The following is a 21,764-nucleotide window of genomic DNA, read 5'->3' as shown; positions in this document are numbered from 1 at the left end:
TGAGACCCTACCTCAAAAAAAATAAAAATAAAAATAGGCACACCTTTAATCCTAGCACTCGGGAGGCAGAGGCAGGTGGATCTTTGTGAATTAGAGGCCAGCTTGGTCTACAAGAAGTAGTTCCAGGCCAGGCTCTAAAACTACAGTGAAACCCTCTCTCAAAAACACAAAACAAAACAAAAAAGGGAAGGAAAACACAAATACAAAAAACAACCTTTAGAATTTGACCAACAAGGCTCATCCAAAAGTAGCCAAGATATTGGCTCACTAGATTAAGTGGTACATTAAAAAAAAGAATAAAGAACATAGTTTTTGTGATTCTAATTTCATTCAATATTTACAGAATTAAATTATCTATCAATAGTTTAAATAGCTGGGTAAGTAAGTATACACTTAGAATCCCAGTACTCAATGCTCATGAATTCCAAGCCATCCTAGATTATAAAGGCACTCTACCACTAAATAAATAAAAATCCTTACTGATTTGAATCCTTTTTTAGATCTCTTTTCATACTATTGCCAACAGTCACAACAAAATGACCCAGATTTACAATTGGATTTTGTTTAAAGAGAAATGCAGATATGGGATATGGTGGAAAAGTTTAAAACCATGAACAGTTTTTGGCAATAGTAATGAACAGATACAAACACATGAATAGACTTTGCCATTCCACCTGAGATATACATTCTTTTTTATGACCAGAAACAACCTAACGCTCAACAAATACAATCTCTAACAATTCCTTTCAAAAGAAAAAAAATCCAAAAGGACAGATCTAGTACCCTTAGGAACAATTCTTGCCAAATAAAGAGGAGGAAGTCCATTTTTCCCAAGAAATATTAAAATCAAAACTATTTACTTACTCAAAATTGTCTTATATTAAATATAATTTAAAACAGAAGAGAACATAGAAAAGGCTACAGCAGAGAAATTTTATTAAACACATAAAAATAACTGGGTTAAAAAAGACATTGTCCAACATATTTGGTTATCCTGCTTTCTTCCCAATCTACCTTGACTTTTAAATTATTTGGTTGACTCAGTGGTGGTGGCGCACGCCTTTAATTTCAGTACTCAGGAGGCAGAGACAGGTGGATCTCTGTGAGTTCAAGGCTAGCCTGGTCTGCGGAGCAAGTTCCAGGACAGGCTCCAAAAAAAAGCTACAGAGAAAACCTGTCTCAAAAAACAAAAGAAAATAAAATCCACAAAATAACTACAAAAGGATGATTTTCTTATTCTTTCTTTGTGTTTCTTTCTGAGCAAGACTTGCTATATATAGTTCAGACTAGACTCTACTCAAGATCCTCCTACTTCAGTCTTTTGAATGCTGGGGTGCCAACATGATTGTCTCTTAATAGTTTTCAGTTCTGTTTAGGCTTTCTTACCAATACTTAAGGATCTTTTTTTTTTTTTTAAAGATTTCATTTTTTGCCAGGCTGTGGTGGCACATACCTTTAATCCCAGCAGAGGCAGGCGGATCTCTGTGAGTTCAAGGCCTCCTGGTCTACAAGAGCTAATTCCAGGACAGGCTCCAAAGCTTTAGAGAACAGAAAAACCCTGTCTCAAAAAAATAAAACAAAACAAAAAAAAGATTTCATTTTCAGTTATGTGCGTGAGATGTGGACAAGTACCTAAGAAGGCCAAAAGAGGGCATCAGATCCCCTGAAGCTCAAGTTATAGGTGCTTGTGAGCCTCTTACAAGAACAGAAAGCAAGAAAAAAAAAAGAACAGAAAGCATTCTTACTTTCTCCAGATTTAAACTGGCCATTGTCTCAAACAGTTAAGAACTGTGCAGCCAATTCACATTTTAAATCCTCTCGTACTTTTAAAGTATAATTTAATTACTACATTAGCTAAAGCAACTGAGATTTACTTCAAAGCAATAAGGCAAAGGAAAAAAAGCAGCTCTGTGATACATACGTCACATTTAATATTTCTTTTGTTACTTGCTTGAAAAGTACCACTCAACGTGTAAAAGCCATTGGGGGAGGGGGTGGAGTATGACTCAGTGGTATGGAGCCTGACTGACTTATTTGCTGCTCTTGCAAAGGACCCAGGTTCCATCACCCAGACGGCAACTTAAAACTGTAACTCCATTTCCAGATCAAAGACCCCCTTCTGACCTTCTTGGGTGCCAAGCAAACCACTCATACACTTAAAAAATTAAAAGCCAGGGTCAGAAGATGATGTTGCATACTTTTAGTCCCAACATGTAGGAGGCAAGAAACAGGCAAAATCTCTGAGTTCTAGGCCAGCATGGTCTACAGACTAAGTTCCAGGACAGCCAAGGCAGTTACACAGAGTAGATAGATACCTGTCTCAAACACCAAAAAAGTGCTTTGGGGACCAACAAGATAATAGTGCCTGCCAATAAGCTTTAGTTCAATCTCCAGGACCTAGAGGATAGGCGAGAACTGACTTTTAAATTTAAAGATTGCCCTCTGACTTCCACCAAGACCACTGATGCACATACACATATGTATTTATTAAAGATGTGGTTAAGTTTCTCTGTGTAATAGTCCTGGTTGTTCTAGAACTCACTGTGTAGACCAGGCTGGCCAGAAATCTGCCTGCCTCTGCCTCCAGGGTACTGGGATTAAAGGAGTGCACCACCACCATCCGGCTAATGTATTCTACTTTATGAAAGATATTTAACTTCAAAATTATCAAGACTCAGAATAGATATAACTATAAATTCTCCAAGAGTAAAAGATCTATTAAATGACACCACCAAAAACTCCCCAAACAAAATCTCAGAAAATGATAAAATAACTCTTTTCAAACAGATAATGTAGGTGAGGAAGGTGCAGGCTAATAGGAAGAATGTTTACGAGATAAGCAAATTCATAAATACAGGATTCAGTGTTTTACTTAAATTTTGATTTGTTTGGTCGGTTTTTAAGTTTTGTTTTGGGTTTTTGTTGTTATTGTTGCTGTTGTTTTGAGACAAAGTCTCTTATAGCCCAGGCTGCCTTTAAACTATGTCACCAACAATGACTCAACTCCTGAGTACTGGGATTACGCATCTTCACTACAAAACCTGGCTTAGGCAGTGCTCAGGATCTACCCTGGGTTGGATTCCAGAGCCTTGGATTACACAGCCACTCTTACCAACTGTGAACATTCCCAGTCCTATAAATCACATTCTTGGGGCAACGACAAATCTGAATATAGATTATGTGTTAGATGTACACCATTATTGAGCCAGAGGCACTGGAGAGAACCTAGGATCCTAATTTAAGGTCATCATCAGCTACAAACTGAGTTTGAAGCCAGCCTGTCCTCAAATTTGTACAAGACCCTATCTCGAAAAAATAAAACAGATATGGTATAACTAGATTTTGAGTGGGTTAATGGTATGGTAGTTATGTAACATATTAATGTCACTATACAATAGAATATTGAAATAGTGTGAATGGAAGTGTGATGTCAACTTTCAGAGAAATATGATGGAGAAAGAAAATGTCAAGGTTAGAGGTATACATCTGTAGTGGAGGGTTTGCCTAGCATGAGCAAGATCCTTGATTTGAGCCACAGAACTATCACATACAAAAAAATACATGTGTAAACACTCAAAAACATACCCACACATATATAATACATAAGTATGACAAAACCTGTAATCATTGCTGGGTTCAATGAAAATTATAATAGGTGCTCATGAATTTTTCCTTTAACTTTTTTTGTTGTTGCTGTAAACTGTACAATAAAATTCAAAGGAGACAAGCCTGGTGTGGTGGCCTCATACATATAATCTCAGCACTCAGAATTCTGAGGCAAAGGGACTAAAGTGAGTTCAAGGTCAGCCTGAGTTAGAGTGTATTCCCAAATTTTAAAAAAAGGCTGCTTGGTGCACCATCTTTATCCTACCATTCAACAAGGCAGAGCCAGGTTATCTCCATTAATTTGAAGTCAGCCTGATCTACATAGCAAGTTCCATGCCAGCCATGTCTACATAGTGACACCGTCAAAATACAAGTGGGTTGGAGGATAAAGTTTTATAAGTTTGAGGCTATAACTCTGCGGTTGAGGGCTTCCCTGAATGCACCAGGCCCTGGGTTTAATCTGCTGGGGTGGAACAGGATTAACACAAAACAAAAAGCCCACAGTTCTATAAACAAAATCATGACAATACTTTTGTCTTTATAATTTTATATAAATTTCAGACATCCAATATTTGCTTCACTTTCAGAAAACAAAAAAACTAGCCCAGAAAAAGAGTAAAGAAACCGTTTTGGTAAGAGTTCAAAAGAAATTGTAAAGTTGGGCATCCCAACTTTAGATAAAATGCAAAAGTACTGCCAAGATTTCAGGGATGAATTTGGCCCTCAAGCAAACTTGAGTTTTGCTCACTTTGCCAAAGTAATTTATAGCTTACCCACACTTCATTAACCAACAGTCTTATTTATTGTCATCCATTAACCTCCATTTAGTTTCCACATTATAAACTGGAGACTTGAAAAAGAGAAAATATGTGTATTTCGTTGCTACAGCAACAGAAAATTTAGGACTTTGCAAGACTAACTTTCTTTTAAAAAATAAACTGGGAAGCCAGGCGGTGGTGGCGCACTCCTTTAAGCCCAGCACTCGGGAGGCAGAGGCAGGCGGATCTCTGTGAGTTCGAGGCCAGCCTGGTCTACAAGAGCTAGTTCCAGGACAGGCTCCAAAGCTACAGAGAAACCCTGTCTCGAAAAACAACACTAGGATCAAGATCTAAAAACACCTCTTTCATAAAATCAGGTTTCTTTTTTCATTACAATAATAGGCAAATACTATCCTACGAAATTCCGGCTATAAAAGAGTAAAAGAACCCGACGTAGAGGACGTTAAGTATTCCCAGCCAATTCTAGCACTGAGGAGGCAAAGAAAGCAAGACTGTCACTGTAAAACTCTGTTTATAAAATGAAGACAGCAAAGGGGGGGGTGTCCTCATATCAAAATATCTGATTTTTGTTTATTTTTCGAGACAGGGCTTCTCTGTAGCTTTGGAGACTGTCCTGGAACTAGCTTTTGTAGACCAGGCTGGCTTCGAACTCAGAGATCCGCCTGCCTCTGCCTCCCAAGTGCTGGGCTTAAAGGTGTGCGCCACCACTAAAAATCTCGTTTTTAAAACACGTTAACTATCACTCATATCTACCATTCAAACAGCTGGTGCTTACAAGGTCCAAAGCACATTTCCTGTTTTCAATTTCTCAAATCCTGCAATGTTTGCGTAGTCGCAAAAGCAAAAATAAAGTGTTCCTAGACGAGAGGGAAAAAAGGGGCGAGAGAAAATCCACAGATTTCCCCCCAAAGCTCGGCACAGCCATGCTCTGCTCCTGGACCGCTGCTTTTTCACCCTCGCTCTCTCGGGGGCCTAGTTTTCCAGAATACTTTCGTTTCTATTTCTGGGGGCAGCAGATCGGGAAGCAAAAGTGGGAAATCTTGCCGTGGCAGGTAGTACACACGCCAAGATGGTTTCAACTCAACCGTCCAGGCCGAAGCAACCTCAAGCTATTGTCTGAGTCAAATGCTTGTTTATATGAACGCCACGGAGAAGCCAAGACTGGGGAACCCCACGGGTGCTCCCAGCCCGCCAGAGCTCTTGCTCACGCGAACCCGGCTGGGGGGTCCGCACGCACAGGGCCCGAGAGAGAAAGAGGTCGGCACGAGGCCCCGCCGCTCCCGCTCCTCACCTGCTCCGCGGCTGCGTCGCCTGACATGGCCTCGGGGGACGACAACGGACACACTGGCCGGCAACGGGAAGCTAGAAAGGAAAAATAAAACTAACAAAAACCCCCCGAAAGCCAGCAACAATACCCCTGCCCCGCAGAGTCGCAGCCGCCACGGGAATCGCCACCGCCCACTCAGATATGAATTAAAATGGCTGCGCCCCAGCCGGCTGAGGGGTAGGAGGAGCTTGCGTATTCACTTCCGGGACAATGGGCGGGGCTAGAGAACGACACCCGGATTCTTAGAGGCGCGCATGCGCAGAGCGATCCCAGGGGGCGGGCTCAAGACGTAAACAATCATCACGGCCCGGAACTGATGACGCCGCGGTCCAGATTTCCGAGGGAAGCCGGAAAGATGCCGCCTATTGGTCTGGGCTCTCCCGCGCTTCTTGGAATTTAATTCCCGAGTTTCAGAGTCGGGCTCCTCCCTGTGGAAACCTGACTGCCAATCAGTTCAGTTCAGACGAACTGACCATTTTAGGGAACAGCGGGGAGAGTCGGTGAAATGCCTGGCGTGTTTAGGGGATAAGGAGTCTATTAAAGCGTTCTGTGGTCTCGGCTAATGCTCTTTCTTTTCTTGGGGAAAAGAACAAATCAAGTCCGTATTAACTTTTGCTGTCACGGGTCCTGTAAGACCCGGGGTTTTAGCTTAGCACGTCACCACCGTTTCTTGTCTGCAAATCTGTGGTTTAGCGCAGAATGGATGTTGTTTTGAATCCAGACTTCTCACTAGAGGAGTTACCTGGGAAATTTGCATTCTCTGTGTCACAGTTTCCGTGTCTATAGATAGGAATAAAAACAGCGGCTGACTACATTCTAATCATTTGACTTTATTGTAAATCCCAGTCTCTGGCCTCCATCTTTGCAAGCCCCTCTCCAGTGCCCCTGGAACCTAGACCCCGGGGTGAAGGTGGCCCGCTAAACCTTGACCCCTCCCCAAGGAAGGTCAAGACCACTTCCACACTCTATTTAAACTGCTCCTCAGACAATAAACACGTGTTTATTTTTTATTTTTTTTTATTTTTTTCTTCTTCTCTCCGGTGGTTGCGTTGGCGACTTCCCGTTCCCCTCGGAGCCATGGGGGGGAGGGGGGTGTCAGGTGTCTAATTAAACCTGGATATCTTTCAGTCTGGTCTGATTTGATTTGATTGGGATCATTTTGCGTTGGCAGAGAGCTCACGATAGAAAATATTCCTAACATCTTGGAGATCCCACCGAGTGAGCGGGTTTTCCCACAGATAAGTGTGGTCCTCACCCCTCATCACGAAAACTTCTCGGGCTGGAGAGATGGCTCAGCGGTTAAGAGCAAAGACTGTTCTTCCAGAGGTCCTGAGTTCAATTCCCAGAAACCACATGGTGGCTCACAACCATCTGTAATGAGATCTGGCGCCCTCTGGTCTGCAGGCATACATGGAAGCAGACTTTCTATACATAATAAATAAATAAAATCTTTAAAAAAAAAAAAGAAAAAGAAAGAAAACTCTTTGCCACAGAGACCATTACCAAAAGACACAACCTATAAATATTCAGTTGTGGAGTCCAATCCCAACTGATGCATCTACAATATAAGTTCTGAACCTAAAGCTAAGGGGTTATTGTGCAAGAGAAAGATTCTTTTAAGTGACAGAGGAATACAGAGTGTGCGCCTCATAGGAATGTCAGAAGCCACACCCAGAAGTCTCAGCAACACGATTGCCTAAACATGAGCTGGACAACAATAACAACAGTAGACAAACTAAAGTGGTTGGGGGGGGCGCTCAAAAAGCCTCAGTCCTACACAAAGAACTACAAGCAACCAAGAAATGCTGGGACTGGGAGAAAATGTCTTCCTCAGAGAAGAGCATACTAATTATCCAATAGCAGATGGTCAGCCCTGAAAGCACACATACAAGTAACATACAGAGGACACAGATTATACTTATGTATTTAGGAATATATATGTTTATACATACATTATATAACAAAAATTAATGAAAAAAGACGACATGAAATTTTTTTAATTTTCTTTTTGAGACAGGGTCTCACTATGTAGCCTTGGCTGTCCTGGAACTCACTATGTAAACCAGACTGCCCTCGAACTCACAGAGATCCACGTGCCTCTGTCTCTGGAGAGCTGGGAGCAAAGGAATGTGACACCAGTGTGCCCCTCTGACGTAATGAAATTAAAAGAGACGCTGGGCAGTGGTGGCACACACCTTTAATCCCAGCACTCGGGAGGCAGAGGCAGGCGGATCTCTGTGAGTTCAAGACCAGCCTAATCTACAAGAGCTAGTTTCAGGACAGGCTCCAAAGCTACAGAGAAACCCAGTTTCAAAAAAACAAAAGCAAATAAATAAATATAAAGAAATTAAAACAGAGTATGAAGGGGTATATGTTGTGTGGAGCTGCGGGCCACTTCCCTGCCGCCCCAGCTCCCGGCCACCAGCCAGCTTTACCCAAAATAATTACCCAAAATGTATTCTTTTAAACACTGCTTGGCCCATTAGTTTTAACCTCTTATTGGCTAGCTCTTACATATTAATCTAACCCATTTCTAATATTCTGTGTAGCACCACGAGCTGGTTTACCAGGAAAGATCTTAACCTGCGTCTGTCTGGAGTGGGAGAATCATGGCGACTGCCTGACTCGGCTTCTTTCTCCCAGCATTCTGTTCTGTTTACTCCACCTACCTAATTTTCTGTCCTATTAAAGGCCAAGCAGTTTCCTTTATTAATTAGCCAATGAAACAACAGATAGAAAGATGACCCTCCTCCCATCAGGTATATATGATGGTTTGGTTGGGGGAATGGGAAGAGAGAAATGATGTTATTAAATTATAATAATCTCAAAAGATAAAAGGAATAATCCAAAACAACAATTTATTTATTCTGAGCATTCCATATAAATGCGCTTATACTTCAAAAAAATAGAAAATATTATTTATGCACTAAATTTTTTTTTAAAAATTATTTTTCCCTTAATGAATTCATATAAGAAAAGCAGGGGTGGAGCTGGAGAGATGACTCAGTGGTTAAGAGCACCAGTTGCTCTTCCAGAGCACTCGGGTTCAATTTCCAGTATCCACATGGCTACTCATAGTTGTTTATGACTCCAGGTCCAGGGCATCTGACACCCTCATACAGATATACATGCAGACAAACACCAATGCACATTAGTAAAATAAAAATAAAATTTATTTTAAAAAAAAGAAAAGCAGGCAACTGAAAGTAATGGCATATATCTTTAATCCCAATGATAAGTTTTCTGTATGTTGTTTATAGATTTCTCTGCCTGATGCAGTAAGCCAGATCAGGCCAAATAAAGAGGTAAAAGACCAGGTGTATTTGAGCAAAGCAACATCTAGGTGAGTCCTCCAGCCCCCAGAGACTGAAGTGGGGGAAGGCACAGGAGAATGGATGATCTTAAAGAGGGAGTTTAAATACCCTGTAGGCAGGGAGGGGTGATGACAGACCCTCCGAAAGCTGGGCTTGTGCCCAATCATAAGCTTTGGGTGGTGACTTGAGACATTGCAGTCTCAGAAAAGGAGCCACAGCTTGGTGGTTTTTCTGAGAGGGCAGGGTTTGGAGAGGAAAGGATGGTCTGAGCAAGCAGCAGTGAGCTGAAGATTCCAGACAAACACCCAACACTTGGGAGGCAGAGACAGGTGGATCTCCAAGTTTGACACTAGCCTCTAGGTCTGCAGAAAGAGTTCCAGGAGAGCCAGGGCCACACAGAGAAACCCTGTCTTGAAAAACCAAAAAATGAGCCAGGCGGTGGTGGCACACACCTTTAATCCCAGCACTTGGGAGGCAGAGGCAGGAGGATCTCTGTGAGTTCGAGGCCAGCCTGGTCTAGAAGAGCTAGTTCCAGGACAGGCTCCAAAGCTAGAGAGAAAAACCCTGTCTTGAAAAAAAAATGAAAAGAGAAAGAGAAGAAAGATCTTAAAACATAAAATGCCGTATTCACATTGTATTTAAAATTCCATTTCTCATTTTTTTGTTTTGTTTTGTTTTAATGAAAAACTTCAGAGATAAAAGTTCAAAAAATAGGGCTGGGTTATAGTTCACTCTGCAGAGTGCTTGCCTAGCATTCATAAGTCCTTCGTTGATCCCCAGTCCCACATAAACCCACATACCAGTAATTGTAAAACTCTGGAGGTCATTCTTTACTATAATTTAGAAGCCTGCCTAGCACATATGAGACCCTGTCTCAAAAAAAAACTGTGTGTGTGTGTGTGTGTGTGTGTGTGTGTGTGTGTGTGTGTGTGTTCAGAGCCAGTGAAATGGCTCAGGGGGTTAAGGTATTTGCTGCCAAGCCTGGTGATTCAAATTTAATACTCAGAAATTACATAGTAAAAGGAATGAACCAACTCCTGCAAATTGTCCTCTGACCTCCACAGTTGAGCTATGACACATATGCACCGACACCCCCATACCCTTCCCCCCCACTAACACACTAAAATATATAGGCACTACTTTGATCTGGGGATTAACACTTTTGACTTGTTTGCTTTATATGCATGTGTTTACAGAGATTTGTGTTTCTGTTTGTTTGTTTTGGTTTGGTTGTTTGCTCTTTGGGACAAAATGTCACTATGCCATCTTGGATGGTGGAGTATAGGACTACCATCTTTAAGATTTCTCCTGTGCCTACTGCAGAAGACCATCAGAACTAGGCCAGTTGACTTCCCTTCCCTGGGAGAGGAGGATTTGGGAAGAGCCTTGGAACCCTCATCTGAGTATTCTACCACTCCTCCCAAACAATTGAATGCAATTCTGCCATAACTGTCTGTGCCCTCCGGGTCTCGGGAGAGGAATTAGAGGAGATAACTGGGGAAAGGGTTTTCTATCTGTGTGGATAGAAACCATCATTCCTGCTGGGTGCTGCCCTTCCAGTGCGACTGTCCTAACCCTTCCAGTGCGACTGTCCTAACCCTTCCAGTGTGACTGTCCTAACCCTTCCAGTGCGACTGTCCTAACCCTTCCGTGCGACTGTCCTAACCCTTCCAGTGCGACTGTCCTAACCCTTCCAGTGCGACTGTCCTAACCCTTCCAGTGTGACTGTCCTAACCCTTCCAGTGCGACTGTCCTAACCCTTCCGTGCGACTGTCCTAACCCTTCCAGTGCGACTGTCCTAACCCTTCCAGTGTGACTGTCCTAACCCTTCCAGTGCGACTGTCCTAACCCTTCCAGTGTGACTGTCCTAACCCTTCCAGTGCGACTGTCCTAACCCTTCCAGTGTGACTGTCCTAACCCCGCCCCCATTGCTCCATAGGTAAGCCTAATAAACTCATTGGGTCCCACATGTGAACCCTTGTGGGACCTTCCTCAGCTGTGTTTCCCTCTCTCCCAGGGAGGGAATCTTAGCAGCATTTGTCTCATATTGTGAGGACATTCCTGCCTCCATTCATCAGTGCTGCTACACACGGCAGTCTGTGGTTTGCTGCAAAACAGTTTAAAAATAAATTATATTCATCCCTCAAATAAGTCAGCTTGTGTTTCCTGAGAATAAGGACATTTTCCTTCATCTTTACAAGAGCATCTATCACATCCAAGAAAGCATTCAATTATTTCCTGACATTATTATCTAGTCCACATCCAAATTTTCACATTTGTTTTAACAGTGTCCTTTTTAAGAAAAAGAGGGGGGAGGAAGAACGGAGAATGAGAAAAAATGCATAGCTCCGCAACAACAATGAAAGGAAATGAGGACAGGAACTCAAACAGGGCCTGAGGAGCTTGATGCAGAGGCCATGGAAGGTCACTGCTCATTGGCTAGCGCCCCCTGGCTTCTTTCTTTTACTTGCTTATAGAACCTAGAACCACCAGCCCAGGAGTGGGCCCATGCGCAATAGACTGCCCCCTCCCCATCAATCACTAATTAAGAACACGCCTTACAAACTCGTATGTAATACTATCTTACAGAGGCATTTTCTTAATATAGAGGTTCTCTCCTCTCCATTGACTTTAGGTTGTGATGACATAAAATTATCCAGGACAAGGATCTCCACCTCAACCCCGCAGAGTCTCTGTGTAACTCTAGCTGTCCTGGAACTCAATCTGTAGACCAGGCTGGCCTCGAATTTAGAGATCCACCTGCCTCTGCCTCCTGCTGGGATTAAAGGTGTGTGCCACTACCAGCAGAAAGGGTCTTAAACATTCCCATAGTGAGACACAATAACTTCTGGATCCTTCTATACTGCTTGTCGTGCTGGGGATTGTATCTCAACCTCTCTAGTGTAAATGTTTGCTGTGTCAATGAGCTACCCTTGAAGCCCCACAACTACCTTAATAACTGTGCCACTAATACTGACTCAGCACCCAGAAGTCTTTATTTAATTAAAGTGTGACTGTTAAAAGAATTTCTAGAACTCGTGGGGCTGAGGCCAGAGGAAATCTGAGATTTCTGAAACCAGCTTGAAATACTTAGTGAGACTTTTTGGGGAAGAAGGGCAGAGAACAGAAAGAAAAAGGTACTTGCAATGATTCTGTGAAACCCCCAGATGGCAGCAAACACAATTTACAGCTAATGACTTAACAATGGTGGTAATCCCACTAATCTATCTAACTATCTATCTATTTATCTACCTACCTACCTTTATCTACCTATCTTCCAGATTCAATTAGGGACTAGCATTGTGGTACCAGCTGCTGTTCTGATGAGCGTTTCATTGTCCAGGTTTTGGAGTCGTAAGGAAGACAACTCAAGATAAGTGTCTCATATACTTGTAATGTTGTTGTTAGGTCTCTTGCTGACCAAACCTTTCCTAGTGCCTGGAATGCAGCCCTCACTATCCCTATCCTCCTCTTGACGCCTGAAATAATTCCCACCTTTGAACTGAGGTTTCTTCCCAGATAGACAGCAGCTGAATGTGTTTGAGATGGCGTGCCTCAGGAGGATCACGTATCACGTGAAGAGATAGGGCGCGCAAGGATGACGTTAAGAAACCTCTCCAGTGAGCTAGTGAAGCAGAAAGAATGGTCAAGCAGGCTCTAAGTTGCACTCTGTGGCTTCCGCCAGGCATCTTACTGTGTTTCCCATTCTGTCCTCCTTTGAGTGGGCAGCACGTGACTGAGTTGCCAGCTGTGCTCCACTGCGGGCTACCTCAGCCTGGAGGCAGCGAGTCCTGGAGGTGGAGGCTGCTGCACAGGCTAAAGAATAACTCAGACTGTGACACACGGGTGACGGACGGTCTGGATGGCTCTCCGGTGTTGGAAGCTACCTACAGTGGTACTCTGAGGGGCTCCCACTATGTCATGGCAGTTGGAGTGCAGGGGTGGATGTAGCTGGACTTAAGGCAGGGGCAAGGAAGAGACTGCTTAAGTATCCTTTGGATCTTCTAGCCCCAGATACTCTGAGTACTGAAGTGTGAAATCCTGTGTCACTAAAGGAAAGGCTGCCCTGTGCTCCCTCGCCCTTCTCTCTAGGAGATGGTAAACAGCTGGGCTGCTGCTACAGCTCTGAAGTGCAAGAGGCAGGCTCCTGTTACTATGGAAACCCAATGACCTCCCAGTGTACCAGAGAGGGCCACTTCTTCGTTGTGTCTAGGAACGTGACCTTGCCACCCTTGCACTGGGTTCACTACACTTGATCTTCGGGCGTGACAGTGGATGCAATCCGGTGATGGCAACACTCACCTTTGTCCTGTTCCACTTTTCATTTACTTCCTGTGGGACCATAAGGCAGATCACTGGAGACCAGGTCATGTATGAAAATGAGCTAGTGGGCCTGGTCTACAAGAGCTAGTTCCAGGACAGGCTCCAAAGCCACAGAGAAACCCTGTCTCGAAAAACCAAAAAAAAAAAAAAAAGAGAGAGAGAGAAAATGAGCTAGTGGCCACTCAGGATGTGAGAGTCTGGGGCAGTGACTGTATTACTCAAGACAACACATATTCAGGTTCAGAGTCAGCTGCAGCTACTCCATTCTCTGCAACACGTCCCCAATTAACATGCTAACATGCAAGAGCTGACACTCTGACCATGCCTTCCTAAGACCCAGCCTGGGCCCCACCCTCTGGAGCGTCAGATTGTCAAGTTTTCCTTCTTACCATGGTGCTGATGACTACCCGCTGGTGAAATTTCTCCAGGATCCTATTTATGTTGAGGTCTCCATCCTTCACAGAACAGACCCTTTTAGGAGGTTACTGCTAGAACAGTTTTGGGCCACACCTGGCCCTAAGCCTTCTCATCAACCACAATGGCCCATCCTGGTGATTGGATGCCCATATGCAGGAGACAACTATCAGACCAAGAGAATCGCTGTCCAGAAGGCACCAACCCTGTTTCCTTTTTATCACCAATGCTTCAGCATCCCTACCTTCAGCTTTATGGATGCTGTAAGGGAGGAGCAGGTCCTTAGTGGACAGGTATACCTACACTGCAGGGCATTGGTCTACCAGCCTGCTGGGACACCATCCTGCATGGTAAACTGTCCAGCTTCCAGAAGAAGAAGAAATATGAGTTTTATTTTGAAAACAACACTGCCAGGATATCTAGCAAGAGCTTTATGATCCTCCTCCCAGTCACTAAAGACCCTACAGATGTGCTTCATAGATACTCAAGCAGCCCCATGAATTCCCCTGCTCTGTGGATCGTGATCATCATTGGAGTCTTATTAGTTTTCTACTTGGACATCAGAAAACTGAGATGAATTGCCCAGTTGTCTCAATAAAACAGACTAAATTCAGAAGGAGGAGGAGGAGAAGGAGAAGGAGAAGGAGAAGGAGAAGGAGAAGGAGAAGAAGAAGAGAAACATCTCCATCTACAGAAAGAAGTAAATTAAACTACAGGATACGGCAGTGGCACTTGAGATACTTTGGTCATGTTATGAGAATGAATGACAGAAGATACCCAAAGATAGCTCTGCTTGGAGGAGTGCACGGGATAAGGCAAAGAGGACGGCTCAGAAAGTGCTGGATAGACAGCATACAGGAAGACTGTGGAACCTTGGGAATGACAATAACACAGCTTCTAGGACTGCCCAGGATAGGAACTGGAGAACCGCCATAAACGGGCTGCCCACGCGTGCTTAAATATTGCCGGGGATAAATGATGATAACGTGATGATTGTGGTATCAACTGTAATTAATCCCAGCATAAGAAGGTGCAGGAGGGTCAGAAATCCAAGGTTAGCTTTGGCTTCTTGTGAGGCCAGTATAAGCTATAAGAAACTTAGTCTCTAAAAAAAAAAAAGAAGAAGAAGAAAACAAATGAGAGAAAGAAAAGAAAGAAAATCAATTAGAATTTTTTAATCCTGGCCATAGTGTCACACTCCTTAATTCTAGCACTGGGGGAGGAGGGGTGGAGACAGGTGGATCTCTGTGAGTTCAAAGGCCAGCCTGGACTATACAGTGAAGATCCAGAAGAGACAAAGTGACAGAGCTACACAGAGGAACCCTGTCTTGACAAAAAAAAAAAAAAAAAAAGAAAGAAAGAAAAAAGAAATGAAAGAAAATTTAATCAGAAATCTAAAGTAATAGCTAGGCGTAGGTTGGTGGCTGGGTGGCCGGTGTATGGTACAGACTTGGATGTTTTAAGTTAAAATGCCCGATGAGCTACAGGTGGTAGCAAACACCTCCCAGCGCTGAGGTGGCAGGGGCAGATCTCCATGAGTTTGATGCCAGCCTGGACTACATCAAGAATTTCAGGACAACTGGTCTATATAGAGAAACCATGTCTCAAAGCAACAAAATCAAAAAGAAAAGAAACAAAAACGAGGAAACAAAGAAAGGAAACCCCTGGTTAACTTGATCACCACAGGCTGGCCATAAATCACATTGGCCACACAGGCTTTTCTCTAAATGCACGAGTAGAGCCAACCTCTACCACGCGGCTACATTCTTTCCATTTCTGTCCTTTGATATTTTGATTTATTTTAGAGAAAAGGTTGACAAGCCCTTGACTTCAGCTATGTAGAGGGATGGGTGACTATTTCAAAAGTCTGTGTGAGAGAGACAGAGATATATCTGGGATTTTATTTTTAAAGTGTGTGTAGCATTCTCAAGAAACAATTTCTCAAAATACATGACGGAACTGACAAGAATGATTGCTGACTTATCTTGAATCGGAATGCTGACTGAACACATTTTCATCATTAAAATTTAATCTGACTCTCTTAGTTGAATTTAAAATATTTAAAAATTGAACTAATGTTAGGGAATCAGTTTAAAAGCATCTAGGTAGTCAATCATATTTATCATTATTAAAGATCTATTTATTTACTTAGACTATTAGTCTCACTATGTATAGCTCTGGATGGCCTAGAATTCACAGAAATCTACCTGTCTCTGCCTCCTGAGTGCTATGATAAGGGCAGGGGCCCCATACCTAGCAAAAGTTATTTACTTTTTATGTGTATGACTGTTTTGCTTGCATGCATGTATGGGCAAGGACCAGGGAAGGAAGGAAGGGAGGGTAATTTTCTATTTCCTATCATCTCTTTGCATATTCAAACATATGCATACACTTCCCCCACTGTAGGATATATTAAACAAATACAAATTTAATTATGTGGATGGTTATTTGTAGTTTTAAAAGATGTGAGATCTTAGCTGGGCAGTGGTGGTACACACCTTTAATCCATGCACTTGGAGGGAGATGAAGGCAGATGGAAGCAGATCTCTGTGAGTTCAAGGCCAGCCTGTTGTACAGAGTTAGTTCTAGGATAGCCAGGACTACACAGAGAAACCCTGTGAGGTCTCTGGTGCTGAAGATACTACAAACCTCTTACAAGATGTAGAGAAATGAGGCTGGAATGCAGTTGGAAGCTTCTTCCCTGCCAGCTGTCTTTGATGGTTCAAGGAGGTGCTATACAGGTTGCTGGGGAGAAAATGCATCCACATTTTTTAGAAAACTGTGACTCCTACAAACTGCAATTGTTTCCTGTTTTTTTTTTTTTTGTTTCCTCACTTTTTAAAAATAGATTTATTTATTATGTAGACAGTGTTCTGTCTGCATGTAAGCCTGCAGGCCAGAAGAGGGCACCAGATCTCATTAAAGATGGTTGTGAGCCACCATGTGGTTGCTGGAAATTGAACAAGGAACTTTGGAAGAACAGCCAGTGTTCTTAACTGCTGAGCCATCTATCCAGCCCTGTTTCCTCATTTTTTAAATGATTCATTTAAAATAGAAATAAGTTTGTTGTTTAGTTTAATTTGCATGTGTGTTCAAGTGTGTGTGTGTGTGTGTGTGTGTGTGTGTCTATAGAGAACAGCTATAGAGAGTCAGTTCTATCCTTCCACTATGCAGAAGTCACGGAGCTTGGTGGCAAGAGCCTTTACCAGGTAGCAAGTTTGCTGGCTTTGTCAGTGTTTTGAGACGGTGTCTCCTTTAGTCCAGGATGGCCTTGAATCTTAAACAGTGCTGACCTTGAACTCCCAATCCTCAGGCTTCCTCCTCCCTAATGCTCACTCTAGAGTTGGGCACCACCACACAAATAGTCATTACCAACTCTCAAAATGACTCAGTGGTGTTTAAAAATAAGGAGCACCTTAGGACTTTTCTTTGACAAGCTTCATTGTTGTCCAGTGTCGTGAGAGCTGCACAAGGGCTGTATTCATTTCCTGGGAGGAAAGAGGTTATCTGCAATCTCCATGCATTTACATGATTTCAAATGCAGGCCTGTTGTCAGCACGGGCATTTGGCCCACAAAGAGCTCTCGGGTGGGGATGTGTGCCTCAAATCTTGCAGCAATGGTACTTGTCACACACTCCCCACTCTTGTCCCTCTCATGTGGTTTCCACCCAAAGACGCTTCTGCATTCATTGCACGAGGCCCCAAACACTTTGACTATCTGATGGTCATTTCATTATTTACTAGTTATAGCACACAGAGATTGGAATGTGTTCTCCTGGCACAAAGCGTTCTACTGGAAGTTTAGAGAATGAAGTGTCTCCGTACTTCAGTGACTAAGGAGAAAACACTTGTGGAAGAGGGAGAAAGCAAGTTCCAAGAAGTATCGACGTATTATCTCTGGGTCAGTTCCTCGGAACTCTCTGTCAGTGAGGTCATGCATTTTGTCCCAGTTGTGGCTCATTTGTCTCTGCTAGCTTCCTTAATTATACCTCGCACCACAGCTCTGGCCAGCTGTTCAACAAATGTCTTTTCTTGAGCAAAAGGAAACCTAAAAAGAATTTTTACAAATCCGTGCAGGCCTGAGGAAAAGGCTCCCTTGGTAGAGACTTTGCATGAAGCCTTAAACTTGATCCCCATGATCCCCAGTACCACTTAAATTGACCAGGTATAATGATACATATCTTCAATCCTCCCTCCAATCCAATAGGGAAGTAGAGGCAGGAGCATCAAAAGTTCAAGGTTATTCTAAGCTACCTAGAGAATTCAAGACCAGCTTTTGATGTACAAGAACCTAATTCAACAATTACAATGACAAAAAAATCCCATATACAAATTTATCACTATAATTAGAAACAACAATGAACCCTCTTATTTAATTGACAGTTAATTAGAAGAGCTATTTTCTTTTTCTTTTAAGACAGGTCTCATGTTCCCCTGGCAGGACTGGGCAGGAACTCGAATTAGCAAAGGTCTGCCTGCTTCTGCCTCCCAAGTGCTGAGATTAAAGAGCGCCACCACACCTAGCAAGTTAACGTTTTCATCTAGATACTGCTTAGGAACGTATACAAAGACACTGTCCACATTACACAGACAAATCAATCCTTAAGTGAATCTAGATGGACAATTAATTAAGGTGTGCTAATGTTGGTAATTCTCCAAATTTATTTTATGGTGTCTGGATCAATATACAGGTACAGCCTACTTAAGTTAAAAGACCTGTAGCTGGGGTTGTAGCTCAGTGAATGAGGTCTGTGATCAAAACCCAGCACATCTCTCTCTCTTTCTCTCTCACACTACACAAATGCACACACACACACACAAATACACACACACACACAAATACACACAAAAATATTTTATGTAAAATTATCGCCACTTGTGTTTCAAATAAGAATCATTTCTTTGAAGGACATTAAATCTAATAGGAACCGAAAAAACAATCAAGACCGACTTAATTTGGCTCAGATGAAAAGACTCAGGGGCTACTTCCTACTTCCTTCCAAGCACCAAATTTTCATCCCTTTGGCTCTCTTGGTCACATGATTTATCACAAACTAATTTAGTGCCATCTGTGCATCAGAAAGAACATGACATGTCCCTTAGCATCTAACGTGGAAGTACAATCACTTGAAAGTTGGTTAATGCGGCTGATGTAGGGCTGCCCAGGGGTAAACATGTGGGTTTTTAGTAAAGATAACTTTCAGTGACCAGATTAAGGAACACAGAGCAACCTGGAAAGCATTGTTTTGAAAGTGTTTCCAGAGAAGGTTAGCACGTGAGCCCGAGAGGACTAGAAGGCACGTCTTCGATGTGGCTGACACTGTCCAGCAGAATAGGACTAGGGGAGAACAAGCACAGCCCAATTGGTTGTTGTAGTAATAAGAGCAGCGGGGCTGCGTCCCCAGCACCCTGGCCGCCTGGCTAGCTTTGCCCTGAAATAATTACACGGACACTGTATTCTTTTAAACACTGCTTGGCCCATTTCTATCTAGCCTCTTCTCGGCTAACTCTCGCACCTGGACTAGCCCATTTCTAGTGTAGCCTACGAGGTGGCTTACCAGGGAGATTCTAGCCTACGTTCATCCTGGGTCAGAGCTTCATCGCGTGTGCCTCAGAGAGCAGAACTATCCCCGCATCCGCCCAGGAGCCGGGAGCATGGCGTCTCTGAGCTCACTTCCTCTTCCTCCCAGCATTCTGTTCTGTTTACTCCTCCCACCTATGTTTTAACCTATGAGGGCCAGCCAAGCAGTTTCTTTATTGCTTAGCCAATGAAATCAACAGATTGATATATGACACTCCCACATCAGGTTGTTCCCTCTAAGAGCCGGGACATGTTTATCTCCTGTCTAGGATACCAAAAATCCAGGCCCGTGGGCCTTTACACTCCAAGACCTAAACCAGTGATAATATCTGGGGGACCTCAGGCTTTGATATCCAGCTATCAGTTGTAGCTTTGGGTTTCTTTGGTCTGAAGTTCTCAGCTTTGAACTTAGTTACAGCATCAGCACCATAGGGCTGCTACTTCAGGAGCCAAATCTGTAAACAATCTTCTCATATATTAATATCTACTGGTGTTGGAATACACTGCTGACTGGTTAGAGGTCGCAGCCTGCCACAGCCTAGCAGGTTCCTCAAGCTCGACAAATGGAACCCCCTTCTTCCCGCAGCAAAGATTCCTGCTCTCTACCTAACCTTATCTTAAGGATGTGTCTGAGCTTGGAGGACTGAATGACCTTATCTGAAGCTGTCTCTAAACCAGATGCCTGTCTCTAGAACCTTATGCCTGACTTAGCTTTAGCTTGAACTCCAACACAGATCCCTGCTGGAAGGTTCCCTTGCTGCACGTATCTGGAGCTTTATGATAGGAGCGTGCCTCTTAATGCAAATTAGGTGATGCTCCTGCCCCTGTCCCCAGCCTTTATATTCCCCTTACTTCCTGGAATAAAGTGGAGTTGTAACACTTAACTGTCTTCCCATTTCCCCCAACAAGCTTGGGAACCCTGTTCACACAATTCGGCTCCTTCCCTACTCGTGAACTCCCTGAGGCAAGCCTGATGACCTAAATTTGATCCCACTGTTGTGATAAAATTCTTTAAAAAAAAAAAAGAAAAGTAAGCCAGGCAGTGGTAGTGCATGCCTTTAATCCCAGCACTTGGGAGGCAGAGGCAGGCAGATCTCTGTGAGTTCAAAGCCAGCTTGGTCTACAAGAGCTAGTTCCAGGATGGGCCCTAAAGCTACAAAGAAAGACTGTCTTGGGAAGTGGGGAAGCAGGGTTTAGTTTGGCTCACAATTCAAGAGTATAGAGTGTCATTCGGAAGCAGGAGCTTGAGGCGGTGTTCACATTGCATCCACACTCAAGACACAGAGAGTGAGAAACATCTGGGCTCAGCTATTACCTTTCTCCTTTTTATGAGGTATAGGACCTGAGCCCAGGGAATGGTGCCTTCCACTTTCAGGGTCAGTGTTACCACCTCTATTAACCTTATCAAGACAAACCTTCACAGACAGAGTCAGAGACCAACCTAATCTAGATAAGCCCTCACAGATGTTCCTGAGGCTTGCCTCTTAGGTGATTGTACATCCTGCCTAGTTAATGATCAATATTAACTATCTCAGTCAGAAAGCAAGACAATACTGAAGATTTGATGGCAGTAGGTGTGGTGGGACTTGCCTATAGTCCATGCTCTTGGGAGGCTGAGGCAGGAGGAAATGACAATAAAACTTTGATTGAGGACATGGGATCTAGCTTGAAGAGGACCCATTGGTCCTGTGTTGCCAAATTAGAGCATCAAAATAGCAGTAACTGGAATGGATCACAATTCAGTAACTTCAAAAAGAATCTACAAACCCATGCTATTGCATATAAAAAAGAAAATTATTTTTATAGTCTCTAAAGTAGTAACTGAGCCATAAAATATCATCAATTAAATGATGTGAGATTCCTCTCTGTATGCATGAATACTATTGGTTAATAAAGAATCTTCTTTGGCCTGTGATAGGGTAGAGTAGAGTTATGTGTGTGTGGGAGGGGGGAACTAAACTGAATGCTGGGAGAAAGAAGGCAGAGTTAGACGCCATGTAACCACCAGAGGGGAAAGATGTGAGCTGCCAGGTGGAACCTTGCTGGTAGGCCACAAACCTTGTAGTAAAATATAAAATAATAGAAATGGATTAATTTAATATGTAAGAGCTTGCTAGGAATATGCTATAGTGATTGGCTAGGCAGTGATTTAATTAGTACTGTTTCTGTGGTTATTTCAGGAGTCTCGGCAGCTGGGAAATGAACAATCAACCTACTACAATAAATGGTGCCAACATGGACAACTGAATCCACATAAAACCTGAGAGAGCTTGGGAAGTAATTCTAGATACAAAAGAACAGACCTAAGCATGACTTCTTGGTAGCAGCATTTCCTCGGGTGTTATCTGTTTGCTAGAGGCAAGTGTGTCCCATTTAAGAGAGGCTTCCTGACTCAGCTTTAGCTGCAAAAACCTTGCAGC

At 43.1% G+C, this 21,764-nt stretch overlaps 1 protein-coding gene and 1 pseudogene across 1 annotated transcript in view; one reads left to right on the top strand and one right to left on the bottom strand.

Annotated features, from left to right (window-relative positions):
- Positions 1 to 5,902, bottom strand: part of Cstf3 (cleavage stimulation factor subunit 3) — an 86,518-nt gene extending 80,616 nt beyond the window's left edge. The window contains exon 1 of the mRNA XM_075961593.1: positions 5,677 to 5,902. Within this exon, the coding sequence (XP_075817708.1) occupies positions 5,677 to 5,703 (27 nt within the window). The 5' untranslated portion in view covers positions 5,704 to 5,902. The remainder of the gene's footprint in view (positions 1 to 5,676) is intronic.
- A 6,766-nt stretch (positions 5,903 to 12,668) lies between these two features.
- Positions 12,669 to 14,340, top strand: LOC142844895 (zona pellucida sperm-binding protein 4-like; annotated as a pseudogene).
- Positions 14,341 to 21,764: the final 7,424 nt, after the last annotated feature.

This window comes from Microtus pennsylvanicus, chromosome 2, assembly GCF_037038515.1.
Source record: "Microtus pennsylvanicus isolate mMicPen1 chromosome 2, mMicPen1.hap1, whole genome shotgun sequence".
NCBI lineage: Eukaryota > Metazoa > Chordata > Mammalia > Rodentia > Cricetidae > Microtus > Microtus pennsylvanicus.
The sequence above is the reverse complement of the archived record's forward strand: the minus strand, read 5'-3'. Positions and strand labels throughout refer to the sequence as shown.